Source organism: Sylvia atricapilla, chromosome 26, assembly GCF_009819655.1.
Source record: "Sylvia atricapilla isolate bSylAtr1 chromosome 26, bSylAtr1.pri, whole genome shotgun sequence".
In the NCBI taxonomy this organism is placed as follows: Eukaryota; Metazoa; Chordata; class Aves; order Passeriformes; family Sylviidae; genus Sylvia; species Sylvia atricapilla.
The window spans coordinates 2,058,470-2,079,612 of record NC_089165.1 but is presented as its reverse complement, the minus strand read 5'-3'; the positions used below and the strand labels follow the sequence as shown (position 1 = coordinate 2,079,612).

Sequence of the window (21,143 nt, the reverse complement as noted above, 5' to 3'; positions counted from 1 at the left end):
TCCTTTGGGGTGGACTGTGGTGCTGTGGGTGCCCAAAACCAACCCTGGGCTGGGGGAACACAAGTGGGAGCAGAGGCTGTGCCCGGGATCGTAGCTACTCCTTTATTATAATTCATGCCGTTACGTCGCTCCTCCTCAGAGTTAGTATGTTAAACATTGGTCAGTAGATATATATTGATATAAAAATGGTGAAACACCCCCTCCCCTCGCCCAAAAAACGTCAGAACGGAGCATGGCACCAGGAAGGAAGAGAAACGAGGTTTGCTGAGCACCAGAGAAGCTGCGATCGGCTGAGGAGCAGGTGGACACAAAAACACAGCTGGGAGAGGAACACACGGGGGCTTTGCTCTGGGGGAAGGGGACTGTCCCCTCCCTGCACCGTGGGGGTGGCCCCAAGGGAACAAAACACGGCTTTGGAGAAAGGTTTCCCATCGCTGTGATGTGGAAAGGCCTGAAAATAATCATAATAATAACAATTACACTGCTAACAAAAGGCACATGCTTTGGAGAGTGGGAATCAGGTCTCCTCCACAGGCTGCCCGTAGAGAGATTGGCCCAGGTTTGGCCACGAGGTGACCAAAGGAGGAATTTCAAGCCTGATCTTTTCCCATCACTGGAGGCCTCCTGTGGGCAGAGGAGTGGGTGGCACTGGGACTGGCACCTCGAGGCCACAGCCACACGTGGCCAGGCTGCCTTTGGAGGCAAAGCACCTTTCGGAGACAAAGCACCTTTGGAAGTCAAGCACCTTTGGAAGTGAGGCCGCTGCAGAGGCTGAGGGGATCTCTGGGCAGGGACACTGTGACAGGAGTGTTTGTGTCCTGTGTCCTCCTCTGCTTTGCTCCCTGAGCCTGGCACAGCCTCGATGCCCATGGAGTGACCCCGAGCACGCCTCTGCCCCCACCTCAGCTCGTGCTCTAAGGGATAAAAACTGCTCCTAAAAGTGACAAGGGCGTTAAGGACAGACAGGGGAACACCCCAATCCAAGTTGGTCGCTATGGGAGTTTGGAGAACCCCCTCTCCCAGTTAAACTGGTGTCACCCTCTGCTCACGGGGTGACCTGCTCCCTGTCCCCTGCTGCCGGTCCCGAGGTGACAGGGTGCAAACCAAGGAGACTAAATCCCTGCTCCAGCCCCACTCCCCACAGCGGCTCCTCTTCATCCACCGCCCAGGAGCCACAAGCCACGCTGGTCCCCTGAGGCACCTGAGCCCTCCTCCCTGTGTCCCCTGGGATCCCGGGGAAGGGCAGCAGCCCCGGGAGTGCTCAAGCCCCGTGATGGTGCCCTGGGGACCCGGAGCAGGATGAGGCAGGAGCTGGGCCAGAGGTGCCACCTCCCTCAGTGGCGCCTGCGGGACCTGGCTCTGCTACGAATAAATAACAACATCAGAATTTCAAGTAAAGTCCCTGCTCTGCCCAGCTCCCCCCTCTCCCAGCGCTCATCCAACTGGGGCTGCAGTGGTTTAACTGGGAACCTGCCATGGTGAAGCTCGGGGGCCACGGGGATCTGTGGGGGACGGGTTTGGGGGACGCCGGCTCCTGCTGGAAGCGTGGCTGGAGTCTGTGGGAGCCAGGGGAGATTCCCAGGGCGGGCAGGGAGGGCCCGGCTCGGAGCACTCCGGTGGAGATTTGGCCTTCCAGTTTTGCCACGGGGGTCCCGCTGTGTCCCACTGTGTCCTAGTGGCCCTGGCAGGTTTTACAGCACATCTGTCGAAAGTAGGTCCGGCTGCAGAACTTGAACTTGAGGACGAGCGGGCAGTAGGCCACTTTGTTCACATCCTTGCACTCTGCAGGGGACACAGAGCAGGGGGAGCAGGGTCACAGCCAGGCCAAGGAGATCCTGGAGGGTTTGCCAGGAAGCTGAAAGACGCAGCCGTGATGAAGAAGCTGCTGAGGACCTCACTAATTAAAACCTCTCTTGGCCAAAGTGCAGTTCCTGCGTTTTTCAAGGTGTAGTTCCTTCATTTCTTGGGGCCAAGGCACACCAAGTTGGGACCAGAGACACGGGATGATCACATTTCAGAGTGATTTGTGTTGGAATGGACATGAAAGACCATCCAGTGCTACCCCTGCCATGGGCAGGGACACCTCCCACTATCCCAGGTTGCTCCAAGCCCCATCCAACCTGGCCTTGGACACTTCCATGGATGGGGTTTCTCCACCCCAAAGCCCCCCAACTGCTCCTGTGCTGGCTCCAGTGTCCCTGTCCCCAGCAGGACACGTGTCCCCTCCCCAGAGACCCCTCACCTTCAGGGTTGTCCGTGGGCCCCGACTCGCACTTGGTCTCGCACTGCTGCATCCCGGGGGGCTGCAGGGCCTCCACACAGTCCATGGACGGCTGCCCGGTGTGCGCCAGGCACTGGACGGATCTTCTCTGCTGGCCAAGGCCACACTGGGCAGAGCACTGTGGGGACAGCACAGGGGGAGCTGCCGTGGCCACCACGGCTTTAGGAACACGACAGCAGTGGGCACAGATGGGGGTTCGGGGGTGCAAAGGGTGCTGGAGGTGGTTGTCCCTCCCCTCCCCAGCGGGGACTCCCTGCCATGACTGAGTGCTGTGGCCCTGCATCCCAAACCAGCTTGGTTTGATTCTCCAGGGCTCAGGGAGGATCCCCCTCCCAGCCCTAAATCACTGGCCTTTCCCAGGCCTCCTGCACCCCGATGTCCCCCTGCAGCTCGAGGGGTTCTGGAGGGCAGGGAGGACTGTCAGGGCCACCCCACTGGGCTCTGGGGGGGATCAGCAGTGGCTCTGCTTGGCAGAAGGGTCAGCCCACCTCTACTACTGCCCTGCTCACCCCCAGCCATCCATGGGGACCCTTCAGTGACTTCTGGGGGGTCCTGCTAGACCTGGGCCACCCCCAGGGTCAACTCTGCCCTTGGGTCACCATCACAAATGAGCCAGAAAGGGAGCAGAGAGCACTGCCATGGGGTCCTGCTGCGTAGTTGTGGTGGCCACACAGTAAAAGCCTCCTGCACCACAGGATCTGAAGGGCTGGGGAGGCTTCTCCTGCAGTCCCCCCATGGGTGGGGCTGTCCCCTACCTCTCCCCACTCGCCGGTGACCCAGCGGGGCGGGGGGCAGCGCCGCAGGTTGCACCTCATGCTGGTGGGGGGCTTGGCAGCCTCGTGGCACTGGGCCGTGGGCAGGGTCACGCTGTGGTCGCCGCTCTTGCACAGGACGATGCGGTGGCGGAAGCCAGGCCCGCAGCTTGGGGTGCACTGCAGGGACAGGGGACACGGGGGACACGGGGGACACGGTCAGGGCAAGGAGGGGACACAGGCAGCTCTGGCTCCCCCCGTGCTGCTCCCACCTTTCCTGGCTCCTGAGCTACAACATTCCCACACTGCTCTCCATGGCCGTCACGGGTGATTGGCACTGCCCTCCTACGGAGCAGTGCCCTCGGAGACATGAGAGATGATGTCTATCACAGAATCAGAATATCCTGACCTGGATCCCACAGGGATCATTGATCCAGCCCCTGTCCCTGCACAGACACCCAACAATCCCACCCTGAGCATCCCTGAGAGCCTTGTCCAAACCCTCCTGGAGCTCTGGCACCTTGGGGCTGGGACCATTCCCTGGGGAGCCTGGGCAGTGCCCCAGCACCCTCGGGGGGAAGAACCTTTCCCTGAGCTCCAGCCCAGCCCTGGCACAGCTCCAGCCCTTCCTGGGCTCCTGTCCCTGTCCCAGAGCAGAGCTCAGCCCCTGCCCCTCCGCCTCCCCTCAGGAGGAGCTGCAGCCCCCGAGGAGCCTCCCCTCAGTCTCCTCTGCTCCAGCTGGACGAGCCAAGTGCCCTCAGCCTCTCCTCAGACCCTTCCCCAGCTCCGTGTCCCTCCTTTGGCACTTGCCTCTGACCAGTCCAGGGCCACCCACTCTGGAGGACATGTTTGGTTGTTGCAGGGCTCCAGCATCTTTGGCCGTGGCTGGGAGCAGGAGGCATCATCCAGGGTTTTCTCCTCGCTGGCAGAGATCTTCCTCTTGCAGAAGACGCTGCGGGTCCGGACGCCCTCATTGCAGCTCCGGCTGCACTCGGACCAGTTCCCAATGGCCCAGCTGGAGATGGGTCAACAGCAGAGCTTGGAGGGGCACGCTGGGCTGGGCTTGTCCCCACACTCCTGCACACAGCCCTGGTCCTACTCCAGCCACAGGCAGCTGTGGCTGAACCACAGAGTTCCTGCACATCTGCCCTTCCACTTCAGGAGAGAAGCTGGGACAATTCCTGAGGGACTCACTGAATATCTGGGACACAGACGAGAAACCCCATTCCCCAAGAGAGCTGCTGCAGGCAGGCAGTGTCACCAGTGGGGGCTGTGACTTGGGAATGGCAGCCAGGGGGGAATCTCACTCTCTTCCAGCCTGGTTTTCCCCCCTGCCCCCTGCCCAGGTACTCACGCTGGGGGACAGGGCTCGGTGTTGCAGCTCCTCTGCCGCTCGGGCACTTTGGTGTCAGCGCTGCAGAAATGGTTGGGGACGGTTGAGCCATCGGAGAGTTTCCTGCACACCACAGACTGGATCTGGCTGCCTGCCCAGGGAAAAGAGGGAAGGGGCAAAGGGAGGAGGAGGCTGAGGCTGGAGCAGAGCCAGGCTGCGGGTACCAGCCCCACAGCTCTGCTCCCACAGGGTGATGTGACACAGCAGCCGCTTGTCCCTGCACATGGAGTCTGAACTTATTCCTCCATTCATAACCACGGGCTTCTCTGACACCTCCAGAAAAAAAGGATGGTTTGGAATGGTGGTGTCAGTGCCTGGATGTGGCATTCTGGGGGACAAGGTGGGGATTGGGCACAGGTTGGCCTCAATAACCCTGGAGGGTTTTCCAGCCTTGATGATTTTGGGATTCTAAAGCTCATTAGTCAGGGGTTCTCATGCTCAAATGAACCTGTTCTACCTGTTCAAATGAAGCCTGGCCTTTCTGGGCAGCACTTGGGGAATAACAGGAACAAGGAAGGACAACACTTGATCAGTGTCTGGAATGGAAGACAAGCCCTGAGCTTTAAACAGGGAACATTATTGGAACATTTTTTCTGAACCCCAGCTCAGCTGCCCCTCCCAGCCAGGCTCTCCCAACTCCTGAGACATGGCCCAAACCTGTGTGCCAATCCCCTTGGGAACAAGCCCAAGGATTCAGGGCTAGCTCCCCTCTAGATCTGAGGCCACAGGGGCTGTTCTGATCAGCCAACCTGTCCTTGCTCCATCCCTGGCAGTGCCCAAGGCCAGGCTGGACAGGGCTTGGAGCACCCTGGGACAGATGAAGGTGTCCCTGCCCATGGATGGGGTGGCACTGGATGGGCTTTAAGGTCCTTCCCAACCTAAAGCCACTCTGTGACTGATGTACTGCATGAATAAATGGGTTTAAAAAGGGGTGGAGAGGGACAGGACACAGGGAATGGTCCCCACTGCCAGAGGGCAGGGCTGGATGGGATATTGGGAAGGAATTGTTGGCTGTGAGGGTGGGGAGGCCCTGGCACAGGGTGCCCAGAGCAGCTGTGGCTGCCCCTGGATCCCTGGCAGTGTCCAAGGCCAGGCTGGAGAGAGCTTGGAGCAGCCTGGGATAGTGAAAGGTGTCCCTGCCATGGCAGGGGGTGGAAAAATTTGATCTTTAGGGTCCTTCCACCCACACCTGTGGCCTAGCTGAAGATGGCACCCAGATTCTTTGCCCTGGCACTGCCTGACACAACTCTCACACGGCTGAGAGCAGGGTGGGGCTGTGCAGAGACTCCAGAGCTCCTCAGAGCCCACCAGAGGCCCAGACACAGCACAAGAGGGTCCCACATGTCCCCCCAAACCAGCGCAGCACCGAAGCTCACCCCCTGCACACAGCACGGAGCACTTGGTCCATGGGGTGTAGTGCCAGGAGTACTGGCTGGAGCCATCCCTGCCCACCGGAGCGTTGAACTTGTAGCGGATCCCCTGTGGCTCCGTCCGCACCAGCACCTGCGGGAAAGGCACCCCTGGGACATCAGTGCCACCACAGGGACCACCCAGGTGACATCCCACAGCCCCTCTAACATCCAGGGCAGCTGGAATCTTCCCCTGGCCCCTTTCCAGCCTCTCCCAGGGCTGGCAGGGCAGCCACCAGTGGAGACAGCGGTGTTCGATCAGAGAATGAGCTCCCAGGCACTTAGGGGTGGAATCATCCCAAACCTGACAGATTAGGGTGGAAGATCTGGGGATTAGGGAGGGAGGTCTGGGAGTGCCCAGTGGATAAAGCACTGGCCTCCTAAGGCACAGGGATTGTGGGCTCCTGTCCCTCCTGGGGTGACTCTCTCAAAGACTGCATGTGACACTTGGTGCCATGGCCTGGCTGACAAGGCCGTGTCAGGTCACAGGTTGGACTCGATGCTCTCAAAGCGCTTTTCCCACCTAATTAATTCTGTGATTGTGTGAATTTAGCCCAAATCACCTCTGGTCTCTGTGTCCCTTTACTCCCAACACCAGGGGCTGATCAGCTCCGATCCCCACACAGCCACGGCAAGGTCCCTCTAGCCCAACTAGAACCACGCTGGCGGGGGTATGAGGTTACCAACCATGACAAAGAGGGTGATGTTGGTGGGTCCCAAAGCCTCCAGGGACTCGGGCTCTTCAGGAGACCTCCTGTAGTGGAAGGTGGTGCCGGCGATGTCGAAGCGCCGCGGGGGATCGATGGAGAGCCTCCCGTTGATGAAATATTCCCCACTGTCCCCTCGCAGCGCTGCCAGGGCACGGGACAGAGCTCAGCACCAAGGCTGGAAGCACTTCACCGACTCCAGCCAGGTGCTCCTCACCTGCCGGGCTCAGAGCATCGCCAGGACAGAGGGACAATGGCATCAGCCTTGTCCCACAGGGAAGGGGCTGGCTCAGGGTCACACAGAGCCACCAGCAGGGTGGGACCAGTGTCCACAAGGTGCGGCCTCAGCCTGGCCAGCACCTCTCGGTGGGCGCGGGGAGCTCAGCTGGGCTGGGGACGAGCTGCGGCCACCAAGGCAGGCTCAGATGGAGCTGTGCAGACCGGGCCGGGGCTGCTGGAGCTCCTGGGGCTGCTGGAGCTGCTGGGGCCCGGAGCCGGGCTGTGTTTGCCCGGGAGAGTCGCTAGAGGGGGATCGGACCGCTCGCTCCTTCCCCTCCGCTCCCACGCTCCGACACTGCGGGAGCGGCTCCTCCTCGGCACGGGGAGGATCCCCAACGCTGGAGGGGCTGGAGGATGATGTTCCCTCCGTCTGGGACGCCAGGAGACACCTCAGAGGGGCAGAGCTTGGGGACAGGGGTCTGCTCAGAGAGCAGAAATCCAGACACCAGGAGGTCCTGGGCAGGGAGGGATGGGGGCACAAAGGGAGTGGACGGGAGGGATGCTGCCAGGAGAATCCTGCCGGGGAGAGCACCCCGCCCTGCATCGCTCGGAGGACAGGCAGGAAAAAAAAAAGGGGAAAGAAAATCCTCGTTGTGAAAGCGGCACTGAGCAAGGCTGGAAAACCAAGCCCGAGGGAAACGTGAGCGTTTTAACCCCCAGGATGGCAGAGGGGAATGCCAGCGAGGCACAGGCAGCGCCGGGAACTGCAGCATGTGGGGTTTGCTCACACGGGACAGGGACACTGGGCCACACTGCCCCGCTGCCTTCTCCTGCCCTAAATCCCAGCCTGGGACCCACCCACCCCATTCCCAGCTGCAGTGGGAAGTTCTCCTTGCCAGGCCTTCCCCAGCCCCTGTGAATCCCAGGGGAATGGCAGGTTCTGGCTGGGATTTCAGCGTCCCCAGCCCTGTCTCACCCAGGTAGTTGATGGAGAGGTTCAGCTCCCGGATGTCGATGTGGACGGAGCCCTTGGGGATCTGGATCACCTCCTCGTACCCTGTGGGACAACCAGGGGCTGCTCAGGGGGAATGCTCAGCCTCCAGTCCCAGAGCCAGGGCTGCCCTGGGCTGGATGGAGTGTGAGCCAACCCCTTATCCACGGGGAAATGATGGGAAAAGCATTTTGGGCACCAAGATGGAGTGGGTCTGCACTGTGACGGGACTGGCTGTACTGGGAATGTGCTCTGGATCAAGCCTGGCTCCAGGGCAGTGTGAGCTGGGGAGCAGGGAAGGAGCTCAGAGCTCTGTGTCAGAGATTTGGGCACCAGTGGAGGCCAGGGCACAGCTGGGCTGGTGGACAGCAGGGATTTGCTGCCTCCTAGCCCGGTCCTGCCCCTCGGGATGCTGCTCTGGGATATGTCCCTGCCTGTCCCCAGGGCCAGGTGAGCTCAAGGAGGGATAGAGGGTGAGCAGGCCGTGTGTCCCCTACCTCCCTCGGGCAGGGAGTGGTTGAAGACGCCCTCGATGGTCTCGCAGGAGCTGCCATCTCCCCCACACACCCGGCACTTGTCCTCCTTGGAGTCAGAGCCCAGCACCCGGTCACAGCCCACGTGCTGTGGGAGGGAGCAGCAGGAATGAGCCAGCTGGAGGGGCTCTGTCCTCCCCACAGCAGAGCCCAGAGCCCCTCACTGCCCTGGACACCTCAGTGTCACCTCTGCCACCCCTCTGCCGGGAGGGTCTCTGCAGGGCTGGGAGGGTGCAGGCAGGAATCCTGGGATAAAGCAGAGCTTGGGGCACCTGTGTGGAGCCCAAGGGAAGGCCTGTCCCTGCAGCTCACGTGTCCTTGTGGCCTCTGTCCCTCTGCCACCGCCTGTGGGGTGGCACAAGGGTCACAGCTGTGCCTCCCCCTGGTGCAATCCCACTTTGTTCCACAGTGTGTTCAGCCCCATGGAGACAAAAAGATCCCAGAGACACAGGAAGGGAGACAGACACTCTGTCTGTCTGTCTGTCTGTCTGTCTGCCTGCTGGCCATTCCCACTGTGATTTCTTATAATTAACTTCTAGAGCTCCCCCAGATCCCACTGCAAGGGAAACATCAAAGGGCCTGGGGCTGCACAGGCTGGGAGTGCAGAGATCCACAGGCAGGGAATGCCTGGAGAGGGGATGGGCACAAGCCCAGGGGTGGAATGCTCCTGCTCCCACTGGGTGTCCAGGCAGAGAAATCACGGAATCCAGGATGGTTTGGGTTGGAAGGGACCTTAAAGCTCATCCCATTCCATCCCTGCATGGGCAGGGACACCTTCCACTGTCCCAGGCTGCTCCAAGCCCTGTCCAGCCTGGCCTTGGGCACTGCCAGGGATCCAGGGGCAGCCACAGCTGCTCTGGGCACCCTGTGCCAGGGCCTCCCCACCCTCACAGCCAACAATTCCATCCAAATATTCCCTCAATCCCCATCCTCTGGCAGTGGAAGCCATTCCCGGTGTCCTGTCCCTCCATCCCTTGCTCCCAAGTCCCTCTCCAGCTCTCCTGGAGCCCCTTTAAGGACCTGGAAGGAGCTCTGGAGCCTTTTCTTCTCCAGGTGAACACCCCCAGCTCTCTTAACCCTCCACCCTCCCCATGTCTGTGTGAGCAGTTTGGGGGCAGTGCTCACCTGCCCGGGGGTGTGTCCCTGTCCCCCCTGCCCGGGTGTGTCCCCTGTCCCACCTTGCACTCCCCGTTGACACAGATGTCGTTGCTGTCCTGCCTGCACGGGGTCCCGTCCACCACGGCCGCCGCCCGCTCTGTGTAGAAGTTGAAGCCCTCGGCCAGGCAGTTGAGGGAACAGGCCTTGACACCCCCTGGGGAAGGAGCCAAAGCAGAGAAAAGGTTTGGAAAACCAGGAGGATGCCCCTGGAGAAGAGCCAGGCCCTGGAGCTGGACCCCTGAGGGGACACTGTCCCTCCTGCACTGCCTGGGGACATCGGCTGGATGTGACAGGGAAGGAAACAAAGGGATTTGCTCTTATCTGGGTCACTCCTGGTACTTCACAAGTTGTAAAACCCTTCTGCCCGCTTTACCAACAGAGAAACTGAGGCAGCAGCTCCTGAGTTACCTTTCCAAGGTTACCTTTCCTTTCTCAGCTGCCAGAGCAGAAAAACCAAGTTACTGGGCCAGAGAGACCACTCCTTTCTGTCTGAGCATGGTGATAACAAATCCTTCCCAGCAAAGGTGACAACAGCAACGTGAGGATGAAGGAGAAGGATCTTCAAGTTACAGCTGAAGTCTCTGGATTTCCGATATCGTCCAACAACCTTTGCCAAAGCAGCGCCCCAGGAGCAGCACTTGGATATCCAGATAAAGTCCCTGGGAGCAGGACGTGGGTCCAACAGAGCATTCCCTGCCTCCTGCCACTGGTTTTGTCAAGTCCTGGTGTGGCTTGTGGCGTTTGCTGCCTTTACTGACATCCCAGGACCCTGGCTGAGGTTCCTGAGCTGTGGCAGTAACCCTGCTGCAGGCACCACCCACAGCCCTGGTCCCTGTGCCAGAGCTGGGGAGCACCTTGGATGGGAGGAATGGGAATGTGCAAAGCTTGAAACTCAATGCAGAACATCAAAGGGGCCGAGGGAGGGGAGGGGAGCCCAGCTGTGCCTGGGAGTGCAGCTGGGGGGAAGAGAGAGCAAAGCTGGGAGAGGGAGGAACAGGAGGAGACACGAGAGGGGAATTCAGCAGCTTGGAGGCATTTTGTGGAGCAGGATGTCTGGGCAAGCCCCTGGAGAAGCTCTGGGAAGCAGATGCTGAGCAGGGTGAGCTCAGCAGGCACCACTGAGAGCAGGGGCTGCCCCAGGGCCCAGGACTCAGGTCCCACTGTGGGCACACTGCTCCATGTGGGATGATTCCTTAGGATTTTAACTTCTATATTTTTAATTTCTTTCTAATCCTGCAATTCTTTAGTGTATAACTCTAAACTCCACACACAGTGTGAGCTGCTGCTTCCCCTTTTTGGTCAGACACAACAATTCCTCTCCAGGCCTGGGAATCAAGGACACCTCCCTGTCTCAGGCCCTGAGGGATATAAAAAATGAGTTGGGGGGGAGGGGAGAGTGGCAAATTTGGGGTAAATGGCTTCATTAGCTGAAGCTGAATTTGGAAGATTAACCCCCAATATGCAAATGGACCAAACTCATAAAAGTGTGAAAACCTGTGACCCACTGTCCATTTTTGAGAGTAGCTCCTGGGTGGGTTTCATCTGCCCCAAATGTACCTGAAGGCCCTTCAATAAATAAAGGTCCTCTTCAATAAAGGCCCTCTTCTTATTCCCTTAATTTTGCCTGGCCTCTGTTTGTAGGTAGCCCTAAAAGGCACCAGGGGTGAATCCCTGCTGGCTCTGCCCACTGCTCACTTGGGAAAGGCCTTCACATGGGGATTCCTGCCCTTAAAGTCCCCTGGAAGGGGGACAGGGACAGTGAGGGAGGGAGAGAGGGGCGACTCTGCATTGGCACCCATGTCCTGACTGCTCCATGAGCTGGCTGGGCCACCTGAGCTCCGGGACAGTCCCCACAGGCTCCCTGGGGACAGCATCCAGGCAGGATTTGCTCTTGGCAGCCAGGTCACCATCCCAGCCTCCAGAGGAAAGGAGACTGGAACCAGTGCTGGAAACTGGAGTGTCCCTGGCACTCAGCTGGCCAAGGGGTGCCCTGGGCATCACCTTGTCCTTGTTCAGGTGGCTCCAGTGACAGCTGTGTCCCCATGAGAGCAGCACTGAGCACAGCAAGATCCTCTGAAACAGCACAACGTGCCTTGGAACTCCTGGAGATGGGAGGAGAGGGATTTCCATAGAACCTCTGGGACCTCTGAGCTGGCCAAGGGAATGTTGCTAAATACAATTATGGAATCCCAGAATATTCTGACTTTGGAGAGACCCATGAGACTGATGAGGGATCCCCTGTCCCTGCCCAGACACCCAACAATCCCACCCTGAGCATCCCTGAGAGCCTTGTCCAAACCCTCCTGGAGCTCTGGCACCTTGGGGCTGGGCCCATTCCCTGGGGAGCCTGGGCAGTGCCCCAGCACCCTCGGGGGGAAGAACCTTTCCCTGAGCTCCAGCCCAGCCCTGGCACAGCTCCAGCCCTTCCTGGGCTCCTGTCCCTGTCCCAGAGCGGTGAAAGGCTCAGCCAGACACATCCTGGAGATTGCGACCCCCTCCATTCACTTGGGGTCTGTCGTGGCTCCTCCTTTGCCCGTTTAACCGAGCTAGTAAAATAGAATATTTTCAGCTGGCTGCTGCCTCCGAGGATGTTTTGTTCCTCCTGCCTGCCCTCTCCCAAGGAGGAATTAAGCCTTATTACAATTTCTGACGAGCAATCTCCTGTTTTCCGCCAGCTCCCGCTCCTCCCATCGCTCTCCCCAACTCCCGCATCGCCCAAAGAGCGAAGGGAAGAACGCGGCGAACAAAGCAAAGCAAACAAACAATTCAAGCCGCATTCCAGGGGGGATCTGCGGACTGCTGAGCTCAGCGCTCCTCTGCGGGGCTCCGTGTCCTGATCCCGGCCTCTGGGCTCCGGGATCGCTGGAAAACAGCCCCGCACACAGCCCGAGCTCAGGGACCCGCTGGGGAGCTTCTTCCCTTCCCGAACGCCCGCAGGTTGGTGGCCTCCTCCCCCGGCTTGTGGGGCTCTCCTCGTGGGGTCTGCAGGGTGAAGGGGCTCCATGCCCAGGGTATTCCCCAAAGGAATGTGCAGTGAGGCACCCCCAAAGCCGCCCACCCTTTTGGGAAGCCCGAGGGGAATGAGCTGAGCAGGGGAAGGGGCTCATGGGGCTCCCAAAGCGCCCCGAACCAAGCTGAGGAGCAGATTTCCTGCCAGCTGGAGGCAGGAATGCCCCAGGATGAGGTTGCCAGCAAAGAGGGATCCTGGGGGGCTGCTGACACCCCCCGGCTCAAGGCCTCTGGGCGCTGCTGGGAGGGCTCAGGAGGTGAGGAGCAGTCCCCACTGCCACCCCAGAGGCTGGTGGCACAGGGGGGGACATGGGGACAGAACATGAGTGGCAAGGGCAGGACAGGAGGAGGCTGTTCCCTTGGGGTGGGATCTAGGGCATGGGGAGGGTGGAGGTGCAAGGGAAGTCCCCACGTCCCCCAGGATGTGCCTCTTACACCCAAATGCCACCAGGGATCACAACCCCCCCCAGGCATGTGAGGATGAAGGTCCTGGTGCTGCTGAAATCACCGAGTCACAGAAGGGGTTGGGTGAGAGAGGATCCTAAAGCCCATCCAGTGCCACCCCTGCCATGGCAGGGACACCTCCCACTGTCCCAGGCTGCTCCAAGCCCTGTCCAGCCTGGCCTTGGGCACTGCCAGGGATCCAGGGGCAGCCACAGCTGCTCTGGGCACCCTGTGCCAGGGCCTCCCCACCCTCACAGCCAACAATTCCTTCCCAGTATCCCATCTAACCCTGTCCTCTGACAGTGGGAAGCCATTCCCTGTGTCCTGACACTCCTGGCCTTGCTAAAATTCTCTGCCTTTTTTCCCAGCCCCTTTTAGGTACGGGACACAAACCACGTCTGAGAAAGTTCTGAGAGAGAGCCCAGACTTGTGCAAAGAAGTTCCTTGTCCTTCCCCACTCCATGGTCCCTGCCTGGGCCACCCCAGGGGACAACAGGAACACCCTTTGACACTGAATAAACAAAATGAAAGTGCTCCCCGTGACCACTGCCCACAGCCAACGTGGGAAGAGGAGCTGAAGCTCCCAGATCCCTCAAAACACAGCACTGTCAGCACTCCCAGCATCCCGCCAGGGGAGAGGTTTCAACACTTATTTTATGGCAGGGGAAGCTGAAGCAGAGGGAGAGAGAGGAAGGGGCTCTTTACAAAAGCCAACAATCCATTTCAGGGTCAGAGGACACCTCTGGGGGGATCAGCTGGGCAGCCAAGCCCTGGGCCAAACCTGGGGGGTTAAAGAGGTCTGAGCCAGGGCAGCTCCAGCCCGCAGGGTTTTCTTCCACCTTGGCATCCACTGGGGGCTTGGGGTGACTTTACAGCCTCACAATTTTATTACATTTTTATTGATCCATCCCCTGCAGCCTCAGCACAGCTGCTCCAGCTGCAGGAGCCCCGCTGGGAGCTGGGCTTGTTTATACAGCTGGGAAGGATTTCCCCAGTCCAGTTCATTAACTCCACCGAGGAGACGAGCTGTTCCTCCTCATTATTAAGAGATTTCTGCCACAGAACCTCCTCCTGCCCTCTCTCCTCACCAGACCCTTCTGCAGGAGCCAGGGCTGACCTAGGGAAGAAGGAAGTGCAGCTCTTTGAGGGATCCATTGGATCCCATCCCTTCTCCTGCTCAGGGAGCTCTCCCTGCCTGCTCTGTCTCCTCCCCATCCTGCACCAGACACTCCCTTCTCTTGTCCATCTTCTTCTGCTCCCTCAGCAGCTGAGGAACCAGGAGGAAAGAACAGCTCCAGAGCTGCTGGGGCTGGTTCTGGCTGAGCAGTGAAGGTTGCACAGGGGGAGGTGACCCAGGATGTGGGCACAGCAGGTTCCTGGAGGGATGCACAGTCACTGTCACCTGAGGGCACGCGGCACATCCCAGCAGCACAGAGAGGGCAACCAGAGCTGTGGAAATCCTGACCAGATGTCCCCAGACCCCCTGGACCACGAGCCCCATCCCTGCAGAGCGTGGGGAGAGCAAACCTGTCTTGGGTTCAGTGCAGGATGTATTCTATTCCCATCTGTTGAAACCAGTTGAAGAGGTGTTTTTATCTCATAACTCCAGGGGGAGGGGATGGGGGTCTTCTGTTAAACCAGCTGGGGCAGGGTTCTTTTTGACCCATCCTCCCCCAGAGGTATCTGCTGTTCATGGGCCATCCAGGCTCACTGCAGGGCTGAGACAATTCCATTGTCCCATTGGGAGATGCTCCACCCAGGGGGAGGAGCCCAGCATTCCCACCTGGATCGCCCCTGGGATTCAGAACACCAGCACAGCCTGTTTGCACTGGATCCCCAGAGGGAGACCAGACCCATCTCAGCACCACTGGACCCTTCTACAGGATCATCTCTGCTCCAACAGAACCTCATCTGTCACTGCAGGAGGACTTCATTGGACTGTTACCAGCACCCTGACCAACAGGGTCTCTGTCAGTGTTTTTCTTTCTTTCTTTGGGTTTTTTTGTACTACTACATTTTTACTATTCCTAGCAAAGAACTGTTATTCCTATTCCCATACCTTTGCCTGAAAGCCCCTTAATTTCAAAATCACAATAATTCAGAAGGAGAGGGTTTACATTCTCCATTCCAAGGGAAGCTCCAGCTTTCCCCTGGCAGACACCTGGCTTTCCAAACCAAGACAGAACCTGGCCCAGCCTCACCTCCCCGGTAGGTTTTCCAGGTGTAGTACTTCCCTCGGAAGGGCACGTTGTCGAACTCGGCGCACTGCAGCTCTCGGAAGTCCTGCGAGCCTGGCGGGCAATCCTGTGGGCACACGGCCACTGCTCACTGTGGGGCCACTGCCAGCAGGGCTGGGGCTGCTCCAGGCACTGCCACCAGCCCCTCGGGGACAGGGACACCAGCCCTGACACTGCTACGAGGTGACAGGAAAGTCCTTCCTGCAAAGCTGGGCATGATTTGAAGACCAAGAACATGAGGAGGGGCCCCAGGAGCTCTGAGTGATGTGCCCTTGGGAGCAATCCCTCAAAACCAAGTGCAAAGCCCCGAGAAGCAACAGGACCCATCTGTTTCCCACACCAGCAGCCCGTGGGGGTTAAAGCTGTAATTCCCCAGGTCCCAAGCTTCACCGAGCATCCCCTCAGCACAGTTTTTCCTGTAAATCTTTGAGGTCTAAGCCTCAGCCCCGGGAAGCAGAGTCTGACCCAGCCTCTCCTGAGCTGTTCTCACCGGAGCAGCCTGGGAGAGGCAGCGCTGTCCTGGCAGAGCTGGAATCCTCTGTCTCCCCTCCCTTCCCTCCTTATCTTCGGGCCCCTCTGCATCCCGAAGCCCCGCAGCCCACCTGCCCCTGGAGCAGCTCCCACACCTGCCTGGTCCTGCCTGGAATTCCCCACTGTGGGATTGCTGCCGGCACTCCCCGCCCTGCTCCTCCTCCTCCCACATCTGCACAGAGCACCCCACACCTGTGTGGAGAGGCCTCATCCCACCTGGACAGGGCTGATCCCACCCGCAGAGGGCTCATCCCACTTGGAGAGGGCTCATCTCCCCTGGAGAGAGCTTATCCCATCTGCAAAGAGCTCATCCCAGTGTGACAGGGCTCATTCAACCTGGGAAGAGCTCATCCCACCTGGACAGAGCTCATCCCAATCTAGACAGGGACCATCCCACTGGGAGAGGGCTCATCCCAACCTGGACAGGGTTGATCCCTCCAGTACAGGGCTGATCCCACTGGGAGATGGCTCAATCCTCCCTGGACAGGGCTGATCCTCCCTGGACATGGCTGACCCTCCCTGGACAGGGTTGATCCTCCCTGGACACGGCTGATGCCCCCTCCCATCCCCTCCCATCCCCAGCCCCACTCACGTCGGTGTTGCAGGAGCGGTAGCGTTTCCTCTCTCCCAGGCAGTACTTCCCTCCGATCGTGGGCCTGCCAAAGAGGGGAGGAGATGTTGGACAGCTCCAGGCACTGCTTGGGGCAGGTTTTGCCCCGAGGAGCTTGGGGTGGCTGCCTCAGGTGGCTTTTCCCAACCCTCTTCTATCACAAGGACTGATCCTGCCTGGGCATGGCTAGACCACAGCCCCTAAAATCTCCCCCGAGTGGATCGAGGGCTTTGCACAGAGGGTTTGGGGCTGTGGTGCAGCCCCAACACCAACGCAGAGCAGAGCTGGACAAAGGCATTGAAAACCTGCCAAACCTCCCAGGAGTCAATAGTGGAATGGAAGCAGGCCCAGCTTTATGCCAAGGGAACTAAGTGCAGCTGTCACTGATGCAGCAGGTGACGTGGAGGGACATGCACAGGGCTGGTGTGGCACTGGAGAAGGGGATTATTGTCAGGATCTTTAATAGGATAATGTACCTGCTCCACTGAGAATGGCCTGAGGTGCTTCTCCTTCTCTCAATCCCTTTCTTCCCCTCACCCCCTCTCAAAAATGCATAAATGGAAGAGGCAGAAATTGTTGGGTGAGCCAATTCTCCAACTGGGAAATCTCCTGTCTCCTCGGGGCAGTGCCATCTGTGCCAGTTTTACAATTCATTCTCTGCTGTTTCCCTCCTTTCCCAGCCTCAGGCACTTGCAGGGCTGGGAGGAGGAACCAGAGGCTGATAAAGCCCCTTCCCTGCAGGAGCAGAGTGTGGAGTGCTCAGGCACCTGGAGCTGCCTTCCCCCAACACCTGAAGGGCTGGGGCTTGGAGTGTGAATCCCCCTGGGCCAAAGCCACACGGGCCCAGGAGTGCCCAGAAATGTGAGGATTGAATCAGAACCTTCAGGGAAACTAAAATACATAAATCCACACAGAAATGGGGTAGAAATGCAAGTGTAGTTTTAAATAGAGACTGAAGTAGCTAGTAAAAAAAGAGAGCTAATACGTAGTTTATAGTTCAGTAGCATTGCCTTTTGCAAAGTTAGTTAAATTTTAGTCATAACAAAAATAATGAAGCCTTGCTGAAAATTCCTAGATGGAACAGAAAGAATTATAGATATTAGAATTTGTGTAAGAATTTGCATTGGCCTTCGCACATCAATCTTAACTTAGGATTGGCCCAGCAAGAATATAGAAAATTCGTGTAAGTACCTAATTGGCTAAAAATAAAATAAAAATGCACTGAGAATGTTAGAACACACACACAGGACTCATGAAAACAGTGATGCTGCTGCTGTTGCTGTGACTGCTACTGATAAGCTGCTTAGGGGACATGGAATATGTGCTGCTGCTGCTGTGGCTGCTGCTTCTGCTTCAGAATTATAAACTTTATGTTAGGTTTCTGCAAACTGCTACAGACTGATAACTTTGCCTTCATGACACTGATTTAATGATGCAATAAAGGACTTTGCTTTTACAACTACCCAGCTTCTTGAAGCTTGAGTGAAGAGGCCCAAACATCTGGGTGTCAGCTGGGGACACTGCAGGGCCACAGTGACAGGGTCACCTGAGAGGAACAGGTCTTCTGCCTCCCTGTCCCTAGTGCTGCAAGGATCAGCCTCTTCAGCTGCTGTGGGGATGCTGAGCCTGGAGCTGGGCATCAGGGGCCAGAGCATGGCTGTTACAGTGGCTCTCCCCCCCTGATCCCTGGGGACACTGCAGGGCCACAGTGACAGGGCCACACACTGGGGACACTGCAGGGCTGTGGTGACAGGGCCAGCAGTTGGGGACACTTCAGGGTCACAGTGACAGGGCCAGCAGTTGGGGACATTTCAGGGTTGTGGTGACAGGGTCAGTGGCTGGGGACACTGCAGGGTCACAGTGACAGGGCTAGCCTGGGGACACTGTGGGGCCATGGTGACAAGGCCAGCAGCTGGGTACACTTCAGGATTGTGGTGACAGGGCCAGCGGCTGGGGACACTGCAGGGTCACAATGACAAGGCCAGTGGCGGGGGACACTGAGGGTCACAGTGACAGGGCCACCATCTGGGACACTGCGGGGCCACGGTGACAGGCCCACCCACACGTACCTGGGGCTGTCGCAGTGGCGCACGGACGAGGACACACCGCCGCCGCAGGTCCGGCTGCACTCGCCCCAGGAGGACCAGGACCCCCAGGCTCCATCCACGCCCTCCGGCCGTGTCCCGAAGGGAACACACTCCCTCTTGTAGCACCACTGTGGGGACACAGAGCTTGGGACATCCCCAGGGGACACGGGGCCAGCTCAAGGCTGGGATTTTCTTCTTTGGTCCTGAGGAATCTGAGCCTGGAGCTGCAGCGGCCTCAGACCCAAATCCTCCAAGGCAAAGAGCGCTCGCCTCTCACTGGGGTCAGTGGGACCTGTGTCCCCAGCCCCTGTGGCACCATCCTGGGGACAGGGAGGCACTGGCAAGGGGTCACATCCCACACGTTTCCCAGAGCAGCTGTGGCTGCCCCTGGATCCCTGGCAGTGTCCAAGGCCAGGCTGGACAGGGCTTGGAGCAGCCTGGGCTATGGAAGGTGTCATTGCCCATGGCAGGGTGGCACTGGATGACTTTCAAGGTCCCTCCCAAGCCAAACCAGTCTGGGATTCTCCTCTGAAAGAGGTCCTGGGTCCCACACCTCACATCTTATAAAAACCTTCAGCAGAGTTCCAGGTGATCCAGGCAGGGCCAGGACCCCTGGGGGACATGGACACAACCACTGCCAGGACAGAGTGAGTTTTGTGTCTACTGGGAGCTCCGGCTGGGGTTTGTGTGTTCAAAATGTCCTGATCAGTGAAAGGCTCGGGTTCAAATAAAGTTTAAATTTTAGTATCGGCGTTGTTGTGTCATTGTTCTGCTGAGGATCCTTAAAGAACCCGCCTGTCCTTGTCCTACTGGGAGACAGATGCTCATGGAAGTTTGCCTATGAAATATTTCCCTCAGGCCTGGCACGTGTCCCACACCCCCTGGAGTCCCCAGCCATGGCAGGGGTGGGACAGTGCCAGAGCCGCCGCTGCTCTCCGGGCACGGTGCCGGACACAGAGCCTCTGGGGCTGAGTTAATCCCAGGAAGGAAGAAAGCTCTGTGTGCTCCTTCCAGGGACTGGGAACCCACCCTGGAGCCGCTGGCACAGCCTCTCCCTTCTCCTCCTGAGCCAACTCTGCATGGGCAGCCGGGAAAAATGCACAGCGGCTTCCCAGGAATCCCAGCTCACCATCCCTGGGAGCACCAGAGCCTCTCCAAAGGGGTCTCTTGTGGAGGAGATGCTCTGCAGGCACAGCCTGGATACTCCACAATATCCCCACAGCCTGGGAATAGCTCCAGTGAGTCCTGGGGGCTCCTTCCCTTCCCTTCCCTTCCCTTCCCTTCCCTTCCCTTCCCTTCCCTTCCCTTCCCTTCCCTTCCCTTCCCTTCCCTTCCCTTCCCTTCCCTTCCCTTCCCTTCCCTTCCCTTCCCTTCCCTTCCCTTCCCTTCCCTTCCCTTCCCTTCCCTTCCCTTCCCTTCCCTTCCCTTCCCTTCCCTTCCCTTCCCTTCCCTTCCCTTCCCTTCCCTTCCCTTCCCTTCCCTTCCCTTCCCTTCCCTTCCCTTCCCTTCCCTTCCCTTCCCTTCCCTTCCCTTCCCTTCCCTTCCCTTCCCTTCCCTTCCCTTCCCTCAAGGCTTCTGAAGAACCCTGGTTAAAAAGCAGTTAAAAAGCTGGGAGAAAGGGATGACTAAAAGTGGGAAAAGCTGGGAAAAAGGAGTGGAAAATGCCACTGTGGGTTCTTGGGCAAAGACAGGTGAAGCCATAACAATCACAGGAGATTAATTAATTTAAAAAAAGGAGGATCTGGGAGGAGGAAATCCCCAGAGGTTTGAGATGTGGGCACAGCAGAGCTTGGCTCAGCCTTCCCTCACACTGGCTGCCAAAGCACAGGAATTTTCTCTCTCCTTTAATATTTCATACTTTAAATTCCCTGGTCCTTCTGTCTGCTCTCCACAGGGAGAAGCCAGGGAAGACCCTGGAGAGCTGCTCCAGCCAAGGGCTGAGCTCTGGGGCTCACCCCAGGAGCTCCAGCTGGTGACAATGCAGAAACTTAACATAAAAGTGCATATTCTTCCACCCAAGGCCATCAAATCACTTCCAAAGAATGAATGGATCCAACAGGATTAGCACAGGGAAGTAACTGGGGGTTCAAAGTGAGCCAGAATCCTCACTGGGAGCGGCTCCCACAAACCCTGGGGCTGTGAGTGCTTCACTTCCCTTCCCTCCAGGCTTTTGAAGAACCCTGGTCAAAAACCAGTTACAAAGTGGGGAGGGAAAGAGATATTTAAAAGTGGGAAAATTTGGGAAAAAGCCATGACTAGGAGGGAAAAAATGCCACAGTCCCTGTGAGTGTGCAGCAAGAGGGATGTGCCGCCCCAGGAGCTCTGTGCTCCTCTCTGCCCCAGTTCCCAGCAGAACTGAAAGGAGCATTGGCAAAGAATCATGGATTTGTCAGAGCTGTGGTCTCCCCTGCACACCAGCTGCTGCAGCTTCCCCAGGATCTGAAAGTTTCTTGGGAATTACTTTTCTTCTAGTGGCATGAGGAATGTCCCAGCCCTGATTCTCCATTGTCCCAACCATTCTCCAGTGTGCAAAGGCTCTTTGTTTGAGCTGTGTGTTCACTTTGTAACTGGGGAAAATGGGTGTAGGAGGAGCAGGGAGTGAAGCAATCAAGGCAAAATTCATGGTCAGGGAAAATCCTGCCCTCCCCTCCCAGGCGAGGGTGAAAAACCATGATTTCATCACAGCCAGTGTTTCCCAAGTTCCTCTGAAAGCAAAATCTGGGAAAACTGGGAGGAAAAAAAATCCCCTTTCTCAGATCAGCCAGGAGATCCTTGGAGATCT

At 58.2% G+C, this 21,143-nt stretch overlaps 1 protein-coding gene across 1 annotated transcript in view; it reads right to left on the bottom strand.

Annotated features, from left to right (window-relative positions):
• Window positions 1-79: 79 nt before the first annotated feature.
• The window catches only part of ADAMTS10 (ADAM metallopeptidase with thrombospondin type 1 motif 10), a 63,281-nt gene continuing 42,217 nt past the window's right edge, over window positions 80-21,143 (bottom strand). The window contains exons 13-25 of the mRNA XM_066336340.1: window positions 18,344-18,489; window positions 16,257-16,320; window positions 15,098-15,200; window positions 9,464-9,597; window positions 8,250-8,373; window positions 7,738-7,818; window positions 6,523-6,686; window positions 5,803-5,929; window positions 4,388-4,517; window positions 3,844-4,048; window positions 3,037-3,213; window positions 2,243-2,399; window positions 80-1,782 (exon numbers count right to left, since the gene is read on the bottom strand). Coding sequence (XP_066192437.1) covers window positions 1,673-1,782; window positions 2,243-2,399; window positions 3,037-3,213; window positions 3,844-4,048; window positions 4,388-4,517; window positions 5,803-5,929; window positions 6,523-6,686; window positions 7,738-7,818; window positions 8,250-8,373; window positions 9,464-9,597; window positions 15,098-15,200; window positions 16,257-16,320; window positions 18,344-18,489 — 1,722 coding nt within the window. The 3' untranslated portion in view covers window positions 80-1,672. The remainder of the gene's footprint in view (window positions 1,783-2,242; window positions 2,400-3,036; window positions 3,214-3,843; window positions 4,049-4,387; window positions 4,518-5,802; window positions 5,930-6,522; window positions 6,687-7,737; window positions 7,819-8,249; window positions 8,374-9,463; window positions 9,598-15,097; window positions 15,201-16,256; window positions 16,321-18,343; window positions 18,490-21,143) is intronic.